Source organism: Papaver somniferum, unplaced genomic scaffold (assembly GCF_003573695.1).
Source record: "Papaver somniferum cultivar HN1 unplaced genomic scaffold, ASM357369v1 unplaced-scaffold_10, whole genome shotgun sequence".
Taxonomy (NCBI): domain Eukaryota; kingdom Viridiplantae; phylum Streptophyta; class Magnoliopsida; order Ranunculales; family Papaveraceae; genus Papaver; species Papaver somniferum.
Window position 1 is genome coordinate 19516698 of NW_020618825.1, and position 18896 is coordinate 19535593.

At 35.5% G+C, this 18896-nt stretch overlaps 1 protein-coding gene across 1 annotated transcript; it reads right to left on the minus strand.

The window, feature by feature from the left end:
- Positions 1-16924: 16924 nt before the first annotated feature.
- On the minus strand, positions 16925-17604 carry LOC113326510 (ethylene-responsive transcription factor ERF017-like). The gene has a single exon (XM_026574227.1). The coding sequence runs from the start codon at positions 17552-17554 to the stop codon at positions 16925-16927; it is 630 nt and encodes a 209-aa protein (XP_026430012.1). The 5' UTR covers positions 17555-17604.
- Between the last annotated feature and the right edge of the window lie 1292 nt (positions 17605-18896).

Below are 18896 nucleotides of genomic sequence, written 5' to 3' on the forward strand. Positions count from 1 at the left end.
ATTAATCATAAAAGGATTGCATAAATAAATTTAAATGAATTTTACCACATAACTTTTGAAAGAATGGCTTCCTCCATCACTCCCAAAAACACACTCACAAGATAAATTCATGGCTAAAATAGGTGTTTTTATTGATGTATATAAGATGAAACAAGAATTAGCAACGCTGCAGAAGTGTTACAGCGTCACTGTTACAAAGGGGTAAGTGCTATTAAGACTGCTGTAAACGATAAGCATTTACTGCTGTAAATGAACGACACTGGTATTGTTATTTAAGACTGCTGAAGAACGACTGACTATGTGAGTCTGTTCTTCGTGTTCTTCAGGATCTTCAATTGCAGCAGCAGCAACAGCAATATCTCCTGTAACTTCTTCTTCTCGTCTATCCTGAACTCTAAACTCTCTCCTAAGGGTTTCTAACCCTTCTATGACTTAAACCCAACTATTTATAGTCTTTGAATCACCTTGAAACTCGATCAAACTCGTTGAAAATCTCCATTATTCTCTACGGGCAGTTTGAAGAATAATCCTCTTCTTGTTGCGTTCCACCCTGTTTTTAGCTATTCTCTCGTCTCAAATATCTTCTAGGACTTGGACTCAACTTATTTGAAGTATATCCCACGCAAGAAAATCCCTTAAATCTCTCAAACTAATCTCAAACCCTAAACAGAGAAGCCGTATCCTGTTGGAACTTTGATCAATTATTCCGACTTATCCAGCCCAATTGGATGGGTCTAGACGATTGCATTAGGCCTGTTATGTCTTCTAGACTCCTTAGGTACCAAATACACCCGTTTAATCTCCTCAGAACACGCTAAGAATTCAACTCCAAAACTGTTGTCGCTGAAGCCAATTCTTCCCGCCAATTTCTGTTTTGAATTTTGAAGATGACCTCCCCCTATCCAGTTCCGGTGTCCCTTTAGTACATGCCCTGAAATGGGGTTCCCCTTATCCAAATTAGGGGTGCCTTTAGCAATTCTTCTGGGATGTTTACCGCACTTTTTCAGGGTTCCTCCGGGGTATTTCCGGTACACTTCTGGGGCATTTCCAAGGGCCACATTTTCAGCCAATTTTGCCGCAAAGCCTTATTTATCCAAAAACACCTACAAAAACATAAAAGACCATAATAAGTACAAAATCGAGCACTAATGATATACACAAATGAGATATATTAGACACATATATGTGTCTATCAAATACCCCCAAACTTATTATTTGCTAGTCCCGAGCAAATCAAAACTACAAAATAAAATCCTAACTCACTATCGCAGGCATCGTCGATTGCATTTAGCGTATGCAATAAGCCTTTAAACCCCTAGGTGTCCCTAGTGGCCGAGTTATAGTCTCGGGAGGGCTTACCAGAGATATACCCACAAAATCTTTACTCCAGACCCTAGCTATCTACGCAGAACCTTGGAAGGCACTAAAGAATCTCCTTGGTTGGCATACTTATTGACTACAGGAAGAAGTACCCTGATGCGAAATTCCAATTGTTGTACACGAGTTTGCACTCAAGCATACTAAAATTCATATAAAGTGACAGAGCTCTACTCAGATAGTTGCACTATGGACATCATATTCGGAGTCAAAACTAATCACATGGATAGATCAAGAAGATGGATATAGAAAAACATATATGGTTTTGATGTTTACTAAGTGAACGGCGTTTCCCATATCTGTCTGAAGGCCTCCGCCAAAATGAACCTATCCTAATGGATTGAGGTACTAGTCTGACTAATATCAACACACTGGCATATACAAGGGAACCAGTGGTCGATAACCTAACTCTAGGTCAACACAACTGGCATATACAAGGGTACCAGTGATCGACTTTATTGAATTTATTCCTTTTGGTCAAATGGTCCGGTCTCAAATTTTTTTTTTCTGAACTTTTTTCTTTCAACTTTTTTTTTTTTTTTGGTATCTCAATCACTCTAATTCACCCTAGCATTGGTAACAACTTGAATCGTGAGCCCCACCTAATCACTTAGAGTAACATAGTTTAAAAACAAAATAAAATAAAAATAGAAGTGAAAAGGACTCAACGAGATAATGGTGAAACTATCATGTTATTTCGAACACCTGAGCTCTGTGCTTTTATGAATAGACTCTTCTAGATGTTTCCATCTAATCAGATTGGTTCCTCAACTCCTACAACCAAAATGCTTCCATCCACTTAGATTAGTTAGTGCAATCCTCAATAGGCATAAATTTCTAGGTTCTGGAGTTTATTTATTCATACTGCAACTAAAAAGTTTCTCCCATACCACCAAACTTAAATCTAACATTGTCCTCAATGTTCTAAAGATAAAATTAAAAGCACGAACAAGGAGAAACTGTTACCATTTGAAGCAAAAGAGTTAAGGAAAGATATTACCGTGTTGCATGATATTGGGTTACCCCCCAAGAAGTTCTAAGTTTAATGTCTTCAGCCAGACTTATGAAAGATTAGTCACCTCGAATCATAAAGAATAACCGAAACAACTGTGGGTCATCTGTATTAAAAAGTTTTATTACATACAAAAGGAAATGAGGATCCTCATAATCATTCAAATTCAATTCACACAATTGACCATAGTGAGGGTGATGGTCTTCCTTAAACAAATGTGTCAATTCTAATCTCCTAACGTACTTAGGCATAGTATCATAACTAAATAAGTGACACATTTTAAACTCATACGTTCCCACGATTGGTAGAAAAGTTTTTGGTGGGAAAACTAAATCGATCTGGGTATCATAGCCTGGGTAAACCACATCAACCAGAGGATGGGTTTCCAACAACTTAACTTCCTTATTGACATCACTGGGTTCAGGAAAACGAGTATGAAGATAATCTTGTATGATGGTTGAGGCATTGATGTCAAGTCCCAAGTGAGGGACCTTTCTAAGAGTTAAAGAACATGGAGAGTGATAATCACCCCCAAACTTAGAGTTTTCAGTGTCTCTAGTTAGACTAGGCACAATCTCCCTAATTTCTAGGTCATCAGATTCCTGAAAATGGGCAATTGATTCTTCTAAGTTGTAATCTTGCGGTGTATCCTCATTCATCTCTATGAGTTCATTTGAGACTAGTGTTTCTAAATCGTATGACTCTAAAACAGCATTTTTGGAATAAACCCGTTCCTCTAAACCAGTATGAGCTTCGTAATCAAAAGGAAAAACTACATCGTCTAAAACGGTGGTATCCCTAATCAAATCCTCGTCCTTTTGAATAGGTGAAAAATCATAAAAATTATTTTGATTTGAACTAGAAATAATATAATCATTATAAAGCTCAACTGGATTAATAGATTCCTGATCACTAGGCCTACACATTTCAGATTCTTCATGACTACTATCCTCATCATCATAATAGTACGAAGATGATTGAAGCTTATCTAAATAAGAAGTTTTTCCAATTATAACCTCTTTATATTGATTATGTGAAAAACTATCTTCATTCTCAAGGGTATTATTGGATACACTATATTGGCAATTCAAGTTATTTCGAGCAATACTTTTATTCGTCTCTAACTCAAGTCTACGTGTCGACTCAGATATCCTCTCAAGGGTATATTCCAAAGAAAGTTCCCTTAGTTTGGATCTAAGTTTTGAGTTAATCTATTGAGGATATCTTCTAAAGATTCAGTTGTTGTTGCAGTCCTTTCGTCCATAACTACGTTATCCACCTCATCTAATTTAGACGTCGATTCAGCTAACTGACGTGATGACTCAGCTAAATTCCTGAGAGTCTCTTCTAGAGAAGGAATAGGAACTGAAGGATCATAATAAGGACTACTTTTCAATAGTTTGATTGTATCCTCTAAAGACGAAGAACTAGTATTATAATCTTCTTGCTCGTATGACTGATGCGCGTGCGGATAGTAATTGGGCTCACCATGGTATGAACCATAACCTTGAAAAGGTTGGCGTCCCCAGCCACTATTCTCACTATGGTCATAATACTGATGATGTCCATATTCAAATTCAGGTCGATATTCATTGTATTGGCTTCTATCATACCAGTTCGACATTCTTAATTGCAGGGGAATTCTACGCAATCACAAACAAGGCCGACTCTACTCCACCAAAGAAAACCTAAAGATTTCTAGCAAACAAAAAGCATGATGGCTCCACCTATATTGTTTCTAGACCAGCTTTTATTCCTTCGAAAAGGAATTCGTTACAATTTGAGCACACCCCTCTGGAATCAATCCGAGTCAAAGTAAGTTGAATTGAGGCGAGGGAAGCTCAGTGGAGCTTTGATACCCAAGGCCTCACCGCTATCACAAGGCGGCGCAGTCACGCATTCAACTCACAGAAACCATCATGAACTTTGAAGTGTGCTTAAAGAGCAACTAATATTTTTCGAACGAGTTTCCTATTAAGCTAGTTACCCTATCAATCTCGTTCTATTCCAAATTTTAAAGCTTAGGTTCACGTTCGGTTTTGTTTTCCTAAGACGGGCAAGAAGGAAACGGTGATGAAATCCGAGTCCTTATCTTGATTTGGCCAGGCCTTGCCCTTTACTAGGAAATTAAAAACAGTCCAAATTCGTCCTCAATCAATGAATCACCTTAAGGAATACAGTAACTCGCTTACAGGAGATTCGCGAGTGTTTCGATGGACTTACCTCCCGTACCAGACGGGGGATGAACCGTTGAAGTCGACTCGGGCCACGACTCCTATGTCATGTACGAACCCGAGGGGCCGAGACGATATCGTAATCGTCTTCCTTCCCTGCAAACAATTTAATAATATTTTTTTTATTAATAATAAGACCCTTCCGTAGGGTTAAAAAAATAAAAAAAAATGTCCAAAAGTCCAGAATAAAGTCCAAACAAAAAGTCCAAAAATTACAAAAATTATGAAAAATAAAGCCTATTTACAAATTATAAAAAAAATAGATAAAATCTATATACAAAAAAAATAATAATAATAAAAATTAAATCCTAAAAAAAAATTATGTCTTTTTTTTTCTCTTTTAGCTTTAAGCTTTTTGTTCCCAAGTCCTTAGTATTCCACTTCGAACCTGTAAATCAAAGACACAAAAAGAAACGTAAAAAGGAACAAATAATAGTAAAAAAATAAATAAACCTAAAAACAAATCTATAAACAAGTCCGCGTCGGCGGCGCCATTTTGTAGTAGTAATTTCAATGCGGTAAATAAGGTGTTCGTTGCTCGGACTTGAAAAGAAAACAATTTTTAGATTTAAATTAAAAATAAAAGATAAAACAAATTTAAAATTCAAAATTATGTAAATATTATGGAAAAGACCAGGGTTTAGGATTTCACCATTCACCAAAATTCATGTGATTCAATAATAATTATTAGCATGCAATTCTAGACATTATAATTCAAATCAAAAACAATTGTGATTCTAATCATTGCCTAAATCAGATTTTCAAAACATCCATTGTTAATCGCAAGCATGAAATATCAAAAGCAATAAACCAAGCATATTTCATCAAGAGAAAACACAATTAATTAATAAAAATTATTTATTCAATTTTCATTCGGTGCAATTAATCATAAAAGGATTGCATAAAAAAATTTAAATGAATTTTACCACATAACTTTTGAAAGAATGGCTTCCTCCATCACCCCTGGGATTGGGTTTAGCTCCTCATCCCAAAAACACACTCACAAGATAAATTCATGGCTAAAATAGGTGTTTTTATTGATGTATATAAGATGAAACAGGAATTAGCAACGCTGCAGAAGTGTTACAGCGTCACTGTTACAAAGGGGTAAGTGCTATTAAGACTGCTGTAAACGATAAACCTTTACTGCTGTAAATGAACGACACTGGTATTGTTATTTAAGACTGCTGAAGAACGACTGACTATGTGAGTCTGTTCTTCGTGTTCTTCAGGATATTCAATGGCAGCAGCAGCAGCATCAATATCTCCTGTAACTTCTTCTTCTCATCTATCCTGAACTCTAAACTCTATCCTAAGGGTTTCTAACCCTTCTATGACTTAAACCCAACTATTTATAGGCTTTGAATCACCTTGAAACTCGATCAAACTCGTTGAAAATCTCCATTATTCTCTACGGGCAGTTTGAAGAATAATCCTCTTCTTGTTGTGTTCCACCCTGTTTTTAGTTATTCTCTCGTCTCAAATATCTTCTAGGACTTGGACTCAACTTATTTGAAGTATATCCCACGCAAGAAAATCCCTTAAATCTCTCAAACTAATCTCAAACCCTAAACAGAGAAGCCGTATCCTGTTGGGACTTTGATCAATTATTCCGACTTATCCAACCCAATTGGATGGGTCTAGACGATTGCATTAGGCCTGTTATGTCTTCTAGAGTCCGTAGGTACCAAATACACCCGTTTAATCTCCTCAGAACACGCTAAGAATTCAACTCCAAAACTGTTGTCGCTGCAGCCAATTCTTCCCGCCAATTTCTGTTTTGAATTTTGAAGATGACCTCCCCCTATCCAGTTCCGGTGTCCCTTTAGTACATGCCCTGAAATGGGGTGCCCCTTATCCAAATTAGGGGTGCCTTTAACAATTCTTCTGGGATGTTTTCCGCACTTTTTCAGGGTTCCTCCGGGGTATTTCCGGTACACTTCTGGGGCATTTCCAAGGGCCACATTTTCAGCCAATTTTGCCGCAAAGCCTTATTTATCCAAAAACACCTACAAAAGCATAAAAGACCATAATAAATACAAAATCGAGCACTAATGATATACACAAATGAGATATATTAGACACATATATGTGTCTATCAGTAGCTAGTCATGCTTTTATATCTTGATGTTGCGGTTAACTTCTCGAATGATATGTGTCTACTCTTTTGATTTTCGGCTTGATCTATAATTTCAATGAGTCTTTAACTTTGATTGAATCTTGAAATAGAATTCACCCTCTGCCCTTGAAAGAAAAAGTGCCCTTGAGTCTTTATACCTCACATATATTTGTTTTGTTGAGAAGAAAAGCAGCTGTCCAAATGTAGACTAAAGCAAAACAAGCATAAAGACAGTGGATAAAATAGAAAGAATATCGCATTTCCGTAGCCCACCACAATCCATTACATGAGGTATTTATTTTTCCTTTATATTTGACCCAACCTTTGAAATTATATACCCAGCTGCAGATCGACACACAAAAGTGCTATATCCAATTCCTTTATACATCATTTTAGGATAACTTCTGGTCTTCACCCTTGTGCATACTTCTGGTCATTTTAGGATAATTTCTGATTTTTGATTTGAAAATTTTAAGAACCAGACTATGTTTGTAGGTGTAGATGCTTATTTCTGTAACTTAATTCTTCGAGTCTCATCGTCCAAACAAAAAAAAACCCTTCCAATCTTCAATGTTTTTTATTACCACTGCATGTTTTATTTGTGTTCATGCATCTTAGATATTTTTAGTTTGAGTGAGTTTACTGTGTTGAGATTAGCAAGTGACAACCTGATGTAATTTTGAAAGTGGTAAATAAAAGTTCGTCCAAAGACTTGTAAAGATTTGATTTCAGAATTAATTTTGGTTTCACTTAATATTACGAGAGACTGGGACTCAGCATTCCACCAATAAATCCATTCATGCGATTCATAAAGTTATTCTAGACAATTGTAGATCAAATAGAATATTGACTCTGTTTCTTTGCCGAGGTAGATTTTTGAAAAGCAACGACTGTAAACCTAAAGCATGGGATATCAAAAGACTTAACCTAAGTATAACCCATCAATTGAAATCACAACCGTTCAATAAAAACCATAAAACAATTAATAATCCAAGCAAAAAGTCATGAAAGAATTAAATATAATTACCACACGCATGAAATATGGCTTCCTCCGTCATCCCAGTGTTGGGGTTTAGCTCCTCATATTAATCATGATCTCAAAATATGTGTTTGTTGCCCAAAAGATGATTAAAATAGTGAAAATTAATAACACAGACTGTTTGCAACAGTGTATTGGTGTTGCAAAACAGCTGTTACAATGGAACTGTTGCAGAAAAACTGTTGCTTTGTCGCTGATTTTAAGACCCTAGAATAAGACTGCCCTAAACAGCTTAATGTTCTGCGACTGTTTCCCATGCGTCAATGTTCTTCGCGTTCTTCCTCTTCCGCAGCAGCAGCAGCAGAAACAAAGTTTGGTAAAGCTCTGATTTCTTCTTCTCTGGCTCTCCTTAGGTTCCCAAACTCTCTACACCCCTTCTATATGACCCAAGCAATCTATTTATATCAAGAATACCGATTAAATCTCTCCCAAATCTTCCAAAATACCTTTCCTTCTCTTCACGGCAAAGTTGAAGCAATTTCTTGTTTTAGAATTTCTACGCGTTTCTGAGCTTTCCTTTTTATTCTAAACTCTTCCTTAGATAGATAGAAATCTTTGGGAAGGTTTACAACATTTTAATATCTCTAAAATTCCCTAAAACAGGTCACACACGTGACTTTCCATATTTTCTGTTGTGATAAAAATCCGTCGATTGAGCCCAGTCTAATCGATTTAAACACCCATATCAGATTCCTAGACCCATAAGGAGTCTATCCTATGAAAATCAGAGGTTTAATCTACCTCAAACTCCTCCAAATCACGATTTCCAAAACTGTTCTTCACTACACATATTTTCCCGCCAAAACCTGGTTTTGAAACCTTGAAGAAGATGGTCTGCCCCTTATCCTCTGATGGGGTGCGATTAGCAGCTGCCTGAAAATGGGACGCCCCTTGGTAATTAGGTTACCCCTTATCCAAAGTGAGGGTCCTATAGCAAATGTCCTCCCATGAACATAAAAACACTTTTCGAGTCAATTTGCCGCAAAATTTTATTTTTCCAAAAACACCTACAAAGACATAAAAAGCCAAAATAAATACAAAATCGAGCACTGACAATATATACAATTGAGATTATATCAGACACAAAAATGTGTTTATCACAACCATATATAACAACTAAGCTAATAGGGGTTCCATCATGTCCGGGTAATATACCACCCGGAACCGAAACCGGTAATTTTAATCTGGTCCGAGTCCTATGGGTTTCGGGTCCGGTTCCTAGATTAATGGACCCGGAACCGGACCCAATAAAAACCTTAAATACCCGTCGGGTATGGATATTTATCGGGTCCTCTAAAATCAACTATATTTTTTGATAATATATTTCTATGTTCGTTATGCTAGCTTGAATCTAATAATTTTTCAATTATTATTATATATGTGTCAATGTTTTAGTTAATTAAGATTAAATGTTAGAAACTAAAGTGTTAGAGCATAGCTCGGTTGAACCCACTAAGCGTTGGTATGTCAAGTTTGGTTGTCATATTTTAGTGAATCAAAAGTCATTTAAAGAGTCGTTTGATTAAGTACTAGAGTCAACTTCGTATAGGTTAGATTGAAAGTATTAGGATATGAGACATTATAAGTATTGCGAAGACTTAAAGAAGCTAAGAAGTAAGGAGCTACAACGACAACATCATCCATCCACTTGAGGTTAGTTATATTTGACTTGAACTGTTTCATTCCCTAACGTATCTTTCAAGTCATGCATATTGAAAAAATAACTGCGAAGCATGAATGATTACACTCTAGTTACACGTAGTATTAAGGAATACAATACGAAGTGTAATGCTTATCTTTTGAACTTCGTATATAAGACATCGACATAATCGTTTGAATGTTATTGTGATTATGTATGGGTATGAGGTGAAGATTTCATCCTAGCAAACAATGTTTTACATTAGTTTAACGGAAATAAATTCATGAACTTGTTTCGTGAATCGAAAGGAAAATCGCTAGGTTTATTGGTATTGTTATTCATTACATATCTTTTGAACTACCAATATGTGTGATTAGTATAACCGCTCATGACTTGTTTATGTTCTTGGTAAAACTATTCACAAGGCCTGATTTTTGTATTGGTATGACTTTTATTAGTGAAACCGATCTTAGGTAATCACCTGAGATGGTATGATCGATTTAGTGTTATTGGTATGACCAACTCTAGGAAAAGGGGAACCGATCCTATGAAGAGGTGCGACTGATCACAAGAGGGTAATCGATCCTTGTAAGAGGTGCAACACGTTTTTACTATGTGGGGAACCGATCCTAGTACCTAGTCAACCGAATTTTTGGAAAGCTAGTGTGACTATGCACAGTACTCACATGGAGGTAGAACCGAGTGTTCTTAATCAATCACATAGTTCTTGAAAGTCATATGAACCAATTCTAAACTCGTTTGGAAGTGTGGAAAATCAGTTTCAAGATTGTAAGTATGAAAGAGGATTTACAAAGTAAAGATGTCGACATAATTTGAACATGTGCAGTAACACTTACCTTTTATTGTTCAAAGACATTCCTTTATAGTTAAAGGAAAAAAATCCCGGATCGAAAAATAAATTGAGAATCTTTTAATTAAGGTTTTTAATTTTATTTTTGGAAATTAAAAATTGGTAATGTGTATTTACTAATTGGAGATTTTCTAAGAGATTTTCGGTCAATGTTTGGACAAAGCATTTCCAGGAATTATGGAAACCGAATCTGGAATATATTGCATATCTTGAGACTATTTTAGATTTTGTAAATTCCTTGGTGTCCAAACTTCCTTGGTCTATAAATACCAAAGTTTGCATTTCTAGCAAACTAATCCTCATAGCCAGCTAAACTACCCAGTTGTGTTGTTACTGGTGGAGCCGCCTATTCGGAGAGGAAAGTAACCTAATTAGGCGAAATCTCTTATGCCCTCTCAGTTTAAAAACTTCTTTGGGATCGAGAAGATCTATTAGTACCGTTGGTGGGAAACTAGATAATTGCGGTTTATTATTAGTTTTCGACTGATTTAGTTGATTAACGGTTGTTGAACTTTGATTGCACCTAGTTTGTTTAAGCTTGAGAATCTTCTCTTCTGATATAAGATTCATTCAAACTAGATCGAAGTTTCGACGGGGATATTTAGACTGTTTGTATATCTAAAGACGTCTTGTGATAGTCCATTGTTAACAGACTTCGTTCTGTGCGTGATTGATGACAAGAGATTCAAGTTGATTGTGTGCAGGTGTTTATTGAAGATCTAAGAAGATTTGAAGACAAAGAAGACTTTGAAGATTTCTGATTGGGGTTCATAATCTTTGGTGTACACAATACTTGTTTCGGTAAAATAGGATCCAAATATAATCGGTTTATCCTTGTGGTAGATTGGATTGATTAGTTGAGTAGATCGGCTACATTTCTTTGTGATTCAAGGTAGTGATTGCAAAATCTAGACGATTACTTCGGTAATTGTTAGTAGATAGATCTAAGGACCTGGCAAAGGAGTTTATTGGGTTAAACGAAAGAGTCTTTTGTCAAACTCACATCACTTGGTTTAAAATATTTGTTACCAAACAGATTTGTTGTTCCTTTACTGTTTGGAATACGAACCAAAGGAATTGTTCCAAGTATGTGACTTATTACAAGTTGGAGGCGTGGGAATACAGACGGAACTAGGTGAACTATATGTTTAGTTGCTTGGTCTCAACTATACGAAGTTGGTTTTATTTTGTATAGCGGATTAATCCTGAGAGTATTCAATTTTGGACAAGGTCCCGGAGTTTTTCTGCATTTGCGGTTTCCTCGAAAACAAAATCTTGTTGTGTCTTTTACTTTTCTATTTCCGCAGTTATAATTGTTTTTATTATAATTAGAAGTAAAATACACAAACGTTAATTCATATTTACTTGATAGTAATTCTATTGTGTTTGGTTAAGTCTGAACCTCTTATCAAGTAAATATACTTCGTTGTTGTATTGTCTCGATCCCGTATCCATAGACGATCACACGAAGTGTGAACCGATTAGTTGTATTGTCTCGACTCATTCCATAGACAATCACTTTCGGAGAAAGGACTTATAGGTGGAAAAGTTTTATATTGAGGTATATTTGGGTACCCTCGTCTTTTCATAAAGGAAGAATGAAAAAAACTGAAACGAAAATACACGAAATCCTCATATTTTAAGTAAAATTAACAAGTAAAAGGTAAATATTCGGGTACCCGATACCCGACGGGTAATACCCATTAAGACCCGAAAACTTATCGGTCCTAATGGTTCTACCCGCCGGATAATGATTTTGCTAATGGGTCCAATTTTTGGACTCGAAACTGGACCCGACACACCCGGATTCGGTTCGGTTCCGGGTAATCGGATACCCGTTGGCATACCTGTCGGTCACCATTAAAAAGCTGACCATCTAATGAGTTTTTTATAATTTTCTTTTTCTTTAAAGAGAAGAGGTAAATTTCATTAAAAATTAACAACTCATCAAAGTGATGAGATGCTAAGAGTATGAAAAGAGAAAAAAAAGCTAATTGTGACCAGAAGCAACCTACAAATCAAAATAGTTAGAAAAAAGCCTTTAAATAACTCAGAATGGATATACCAGTGGAATAGATTACATTTAAAAAAAAATAACGACGGAATACTACCACGTAAATTCGAAAAAATCAAGAAAATTCCCGACTAAAATGTCAAGGGAAATTAAACCATAATCCATCACTTTAAGTTAAGGGTGGATCAGCATCATTTCCAATAATGGGAATAAACTAACGATTAGTGATGTTTTCGTTGCCGGCTTTCCAGAGAAACTCAAAATTATTAATTCTCTAATTCTGCTCTAGTACTTGTTTTCTTTTTATTTTTTTGAAGCATGAAATTTATTAAAATACTAGACGGCCATTGCATAAAGGTAAATAATATTCCAAGATTCATCAATTAAATTTAGATTGGTAAGTCAAGATTCAACGGTAACATGATATTGGAGAACAGTAGCAGTCTTCGGACCATAGTTGCATCGACGGCGGATGTTGGTGTCGAAGATCGAAAGGACTTCGGTCAATGCTTTCCACAAGTAAAGTTGTATTTTTTATGGGCATAGTAGTGTTCACGGTAACTCGGATGGAGGTAGAGTTGTTTGATGCAGTTAATTGTTGTAGCTAGTCATGCTTTTGTATCTTGATGTTGCGGTTAACTTCTCGAATGATATGTGTCTACTGCTTTGATTTTCGGCTTGATCTATAACTTCAATGAGTCTTTAACTTTGATTGAATCTTGAAATAGAATTCACTCTCTGCCCTTAAAAGAAAAAGTGCTAAAAGATAATAATGCTATTACAAAATCTACTAAAATTGTAACTAAGAAATAAACAAATTACAGACTAAATATAGATTATTCTACAGTCTTAAAAAGAAAAGAAAAAAACAGTTTGCATGAAAAGTAGAGTACAATGAAACTGAAGAAGACAATCAAGTAAATGTATCAAGTTCACCGGCCAATTCATGCATCAAATAGAAAATACATTTTTGCTTGTTGCCGAAAAATAAGTGAAATTGTAGATGTAACACATTCCTAGGATATCAGTATTCATGGTTTATGTCATGCGACTATTTTGTTGCTTGCTGAGTGATAAATCATCTTGGTTAAGACAAAGCAGCTGAATCTGAATTCTTACATAATGCTAAGAGAAAAGAATACTAAGCCACGAGTAAGTCGATGAGAGAAGTTCATAATCCCTCCCCATGGATTTGGACACTATTTTTATATAATGTTACTTGATTATTTTTGGATTTTTATTGGTTAATAATGCGTTGCACTTAAAAATAAAGTTCATAAATGCTACACTAACTATACCACGTTTTCTTCATAGAAATTCCATCAAGAATATCCTTAAGGAAAATCATTTAAATATTTAAGGTTGATCGGAAAATAAAAAATAAGCCTGGTTAAATTGGGGCTTATGTCATTTATTTGGGGCCTACTACTAGATGACAAAAAAGATCATTAGACATAACTTTCACATCACCTCTTAGCCAACAATTAACTAAGTACATATTTTATCCCTGATTAATTAACATTAATTAATCGTATCAAGTGTTAATTATATTTTTAGATGTGGGATCAGTTAATGTTAAAGAGTTCTTTAAAACATCAAATAACTTAAGTTTTTTGACTTTTTTTCGTAAACAGTACCCAGGATCGGTTTACGTTCATGCACTTGTAAACCGATTCTGGGTTGGTGTTTCCAAAGTTAAACAGAGGATTTCCATAATCGGTTGACGTTGGCATATGTAGAATCCGATTAATCACCGAAATCGGGGTTTTCTGTGACATATATAAACCGAATGTTGTCTTTCATAAGATTTTTTTTTTCATTCATTTTATTATCATAGGAATCACGGATGCATTTCGCACATGCATCAAGCCTTTAAACCCCTAGGCGACCCTAGTGGAAGAGTTATAGTCTCGTGAGGGTTTACATAGAGATCTACCCACAAAAACCTACATAAAAACTTCTAAAAACATCAATATTCATCAGAGGAATCCGAATCCGATTCACCCACCATCATCATCTCCGGGGCATACTCCGGAATTTTGGAAACCATGAAGTGATAGCTTGCATCGAATGCGAATGCTTCCCCCTTTTCCTCCAAGTAGTGCGCTTTCACGACTTCATGCTACAAAAACACAACACATACTTACTTAGTTAGTGGTGTTTCATTAGGAGATAAAATAATATGGATCACGTAAAATAAACCATAAAAATACTTACAAATTTTTCAATGGACAAGCTAAAGTGGGTAGTGTTCAAAATCCGATGTTGGATAGATAAATAAGCAAGTATCGCACTTTCAATGACTTGGTTTCTATCATGGGATTGTTGAACACTTCTTCCATTTGGATTCCCAAAATCTTGCCTATATTTGTTATGCACCTTTGTCCAAAAGGTTTCAGCATCTACCCTTATGGAGGACTGATTTTTTATTCGAATTTCCACATACCATGCTTTGGTGATGGATAGATCTTCATTTGAATCAAATGATGTCATTGTTCTATGTAGAGGTATGAAATGAGTAGTTGTAGATTGTATGGAGTGAGAGAGAATAGAAGGAAAATGAGTCCAAGGATGAGGTCTCTATTGACAGAGAAATTCCCTAACGACTATTTTTTTTTTTAAAGTGAAATAATTTCGAATAATCGGTCTTCTTGAAGGTATATAAAATCTGATTGTGTTTTTATGCCACCAGGAATTGGTCTTTCTTACGACCAACATAAACCGATTAAAGACATATGAAAAATTTAAAATTTCATCGACACCAATATGTTTATATAGATACATTTGTGATCCGATTGTATCTTGAAAAACATATAGAAAAAACAACATTTTTAATACATGAAGAATCGTATTATACTTACCCACACATAAGTCGATTCCTTTATGGAACCTAGACAATCGGTTTGTGTAGACATATCGAGTAGTTCGATTGTTGGCATGCATAAACTTGTTTGATACACATAATTATAATTAAAACTTTAAGTGCATTAAGTTTAACACCATGATCATCCAAAATATAAACCTTAACCATACGAAGTCTAAAGTTTTAAAAACCAAAAACTTGAACAACCAAGTCTTAATAAACTTAAACAACCAAGTCTTAAAAAATTAAACAACCAAAGTCTTAAAAACTTAAACTAAAATCATGGAGCACCAGCATCAGGAGCAGCAACACCTGGAGCATTTGCAGCAGCAGCAGCATCTCTGCTTCAGCAAGGGATTGAACTCTAGCCATTTCTTAAAACATATCTTCCAAAAATCTGTGGCGATCCCTTTCTGCTGAAATCAAATCCCTCCTTATCCTCGCAAACATGATGACCTCATGGATCTCTTCCGGTGCAAGCTTGTCATTCAGTGCGAGTGCTTTCTCCAGACGGGTTGCACGCCCATATGCAAACTTGTAAAGGCTTATTTCTGGGAAAGGTTTTGGTGCCCTGTGAAATATCCTCATGGGTGAGATCTCGAGCGTAAAATGCTAGGTGTCCGAAGTCCATATCTACAAAAAAAAATTAACAATTGATACATAAGTAAACATATGTAATCTGATTCTCGATAAGAAAACACACAGGAATGTCAAACATAAACAATCGGTTTATGTAATACATATATAAATATCGATTATGGAATGGAATCTGAAGAAACAATCTTAATCGGTAAATTAACAAACAAATAAAACCCGATTATGGGATCACATAGTTTAAAAAAAATTATACTCAGAATCGGATTATTCTAATGCACTTATATACCGATTCTAGTGATGTCTTTTCATATTTCGTTTCTAAACCTAGAATCGATTGATATTAATCATCATATAAACCGATTACTCTGCATGATCTTCATGGCCGAAGAACAAAATCCAGAATCGGTTTATTCGATATGTCAACATAACCCGATTCTGGGTAAGATCAGAGATTCGGGTTTTCAAAAATCGAAAAATTTAACATGTAAATCAATGAAGAAATGAGAAAACTACAACGGGTTAATGGAGATTTACCTTTTTCTTGGTTGGGTTGAAGATCGTTGAAAAAGAGGATCAAAAAAATAAAATTGATTAGTGTTTTGAAAATTTGGAAAAATTATGATGAAAATAGAAAGTTTTTAAGAATTAATTTGGGGGTAAATTAGTATTTTTGAGAAGTTTGGTAGTCCATAACAATTTGGTGGAGCGGGAAGGAAAATTTGATAGACCCCAAATAAATGGAATAGGCCCCAAACTATCTCGGAAAACAAAACATAAAAAAATTGTTTAAAAAATGAAGAATAAACAATAAAAAAAATAAAGAAATTCAAGAAAGAATTAAGAATTACAAATTGCGGCTGATATTCTCAAGCTTTAATTGCGTTTGGCACTACGAAATTGTCTAGTTGGCAGAAAATGAATCGAAATAACACGATTGACTGTGCAGTATTTGCTCAACAAAGTCAACTCAAGTCAAATCAGAGCTCAGGGACATGACTTTAAGGATGGACCTAACCACAAAAATAAGCCATCAACACTCTCCAACGGGACTAAAATAAAGAAATTAAAACATGAGAAAAGTAACTTTTTATTTTTTATTTTTTCTGAAAATCATCGACTCGGTAGACTATAATCGTCCGAGCTGGATCATTAGATTTTTTTAGAAGTTCCAAAGATTTGAGTGGTGATGAAAAACCCCACCATCATTTTCATCTCCATAATCACCACCACCCACTTCTTGTTGTGGTGTTAATGGCAAAAACTCTCCAGGAAAATCATTAACACCGGAATAAACACCAAAATCCGACTCATTATTAGCCGTACTCGACGGATTTCCCGCTCCCCTGGAAGCCGATAACAAGTCTAAGAATTCCCAATCCGTAGTACCATTGTTACTATTACTGTTAGAAGCTTCTAACCGGTTTACGTCTTCTTCTTCATTGTGTTGCTGTTGGTCTTCTTCATTTGCGTACTTAGCAGCAGCTTCTTGAATTTGAGCTCGAGAAAACGAGCTAGCACCTTGAATATTCGGAGGATTATCGGGGAAATTAAACTTAGCTCCTTGACCACGTAAACAAAAGAGTGCAGCATCGAAAGCTCTAGCTGCTTTCTCTGGTGTATCATGAGAACCTAACCAAATTCGTTCTCGACTGTTTGGTAATCGAATTTCAGCTACCCATTTACCCCATTTACGCTTTCTTACACCCTTATATTTAGACTGTTCACTACCGTTACCATTTCCAAGACTGGGTAACGATGATGGATCATCAACTGTATCGTTCCGAATCATTATTTATCTTAAAAAAAGAAACAAATATTGCAAGTTTATGATATGATAAATTGATGAGTACGTACATAGATGAATATGATTGAATAAATTTGCATGTCTTTGCCATTTCTATATATATATATATGTAGCGATTGCGGCTAGTTTTTCGTTTCAAGGTGGAAGTCAGTGATCATTAAGTGAGTAAGAAGGAAGGTGATGTTCCATTAGAGAGAGTGAGTCTAACTGAACGTGTTGAAGTGCTGCACAGTCCAAATAGTGACTGTCAAAAAGTGTCTAAAAAAGAGTGAGTGGATGGTTAGGATTTGAGGATCAGGGTGTAAACGCGGTAGGGACTATTACAGGTAAAGTCAGATAGAAGAAGAATTCATGGATGAGACTTATTTCAGGTTGACATCAATGAATTATTTTAGAATTTTTGTGAAGAGAGAAATAAGTCTTTATCAAATTCTTGTGTGGTTAATTTGTAGGACATATTATTATAACGGGTTTGTTTTTCACGTGGTGTAATTTTGATCTAATATAATAGGAGTGATGCATTGTTTGTGATACGTCTCTATTGGTTAGGTCAATTTCGGATTTTTAAGATTTAACAAAAGATTATTATTGCTTTTGGTGGACCAAGATGAAGGTCCCATTGGCCGTTGTTTGCACGTTGATTGTGAACAGGCCGTCCAGAAAACCATCCTTACAGGCTTATGGCCGTTGTTTTTCCGTAACTAGTTACTGGACCTTCAGAAAGGAGAATATCGAACCATTTAAAGTCTCCTACAGTTGAATTTGTTCGATATTTAGTGGGTTGTACAGAAGGTCCAGGATCATTTTTCTCCTCTCCTCCCTCTCTACCAAATAGGGATGGTCATGGGGCGGGGATCCTGTATCCCAATCACTGCCCCGTTCAAAACAAAAAAACCCACACCCTTCCCATTACCCGTTTGATCTGGGACGGGACGGGTATGACAAATACCCGTACGGGGCGGGTTTTTTACAGGTTATCCATAACATTAAGCTCAAATATGATTAGTTAATTTAATAATCAATACCTAAGTTCAACCAATAATAATAATAATAATTTAAAATTTCAAACTCATAAATTCATCTTAAAACAAGCAAAGAAAAACAAATTGGTCTATAAACGAGCGTCACTCATTTTAGTTCTTAATTATTTCTTATCATGTATCTTCCTCCATGTTGATCACCTCATCGTCTTCTTCAGTTTCTTCCCAAAATGTTTCACCATCGAATTTTGATCCACCTAGCCAAAATAAGAAAATGTATCATATAACCATAATGATGTATTAAATGTAAAAAAAACATTTCAATAAAAAGAGAATTTCATTACCAT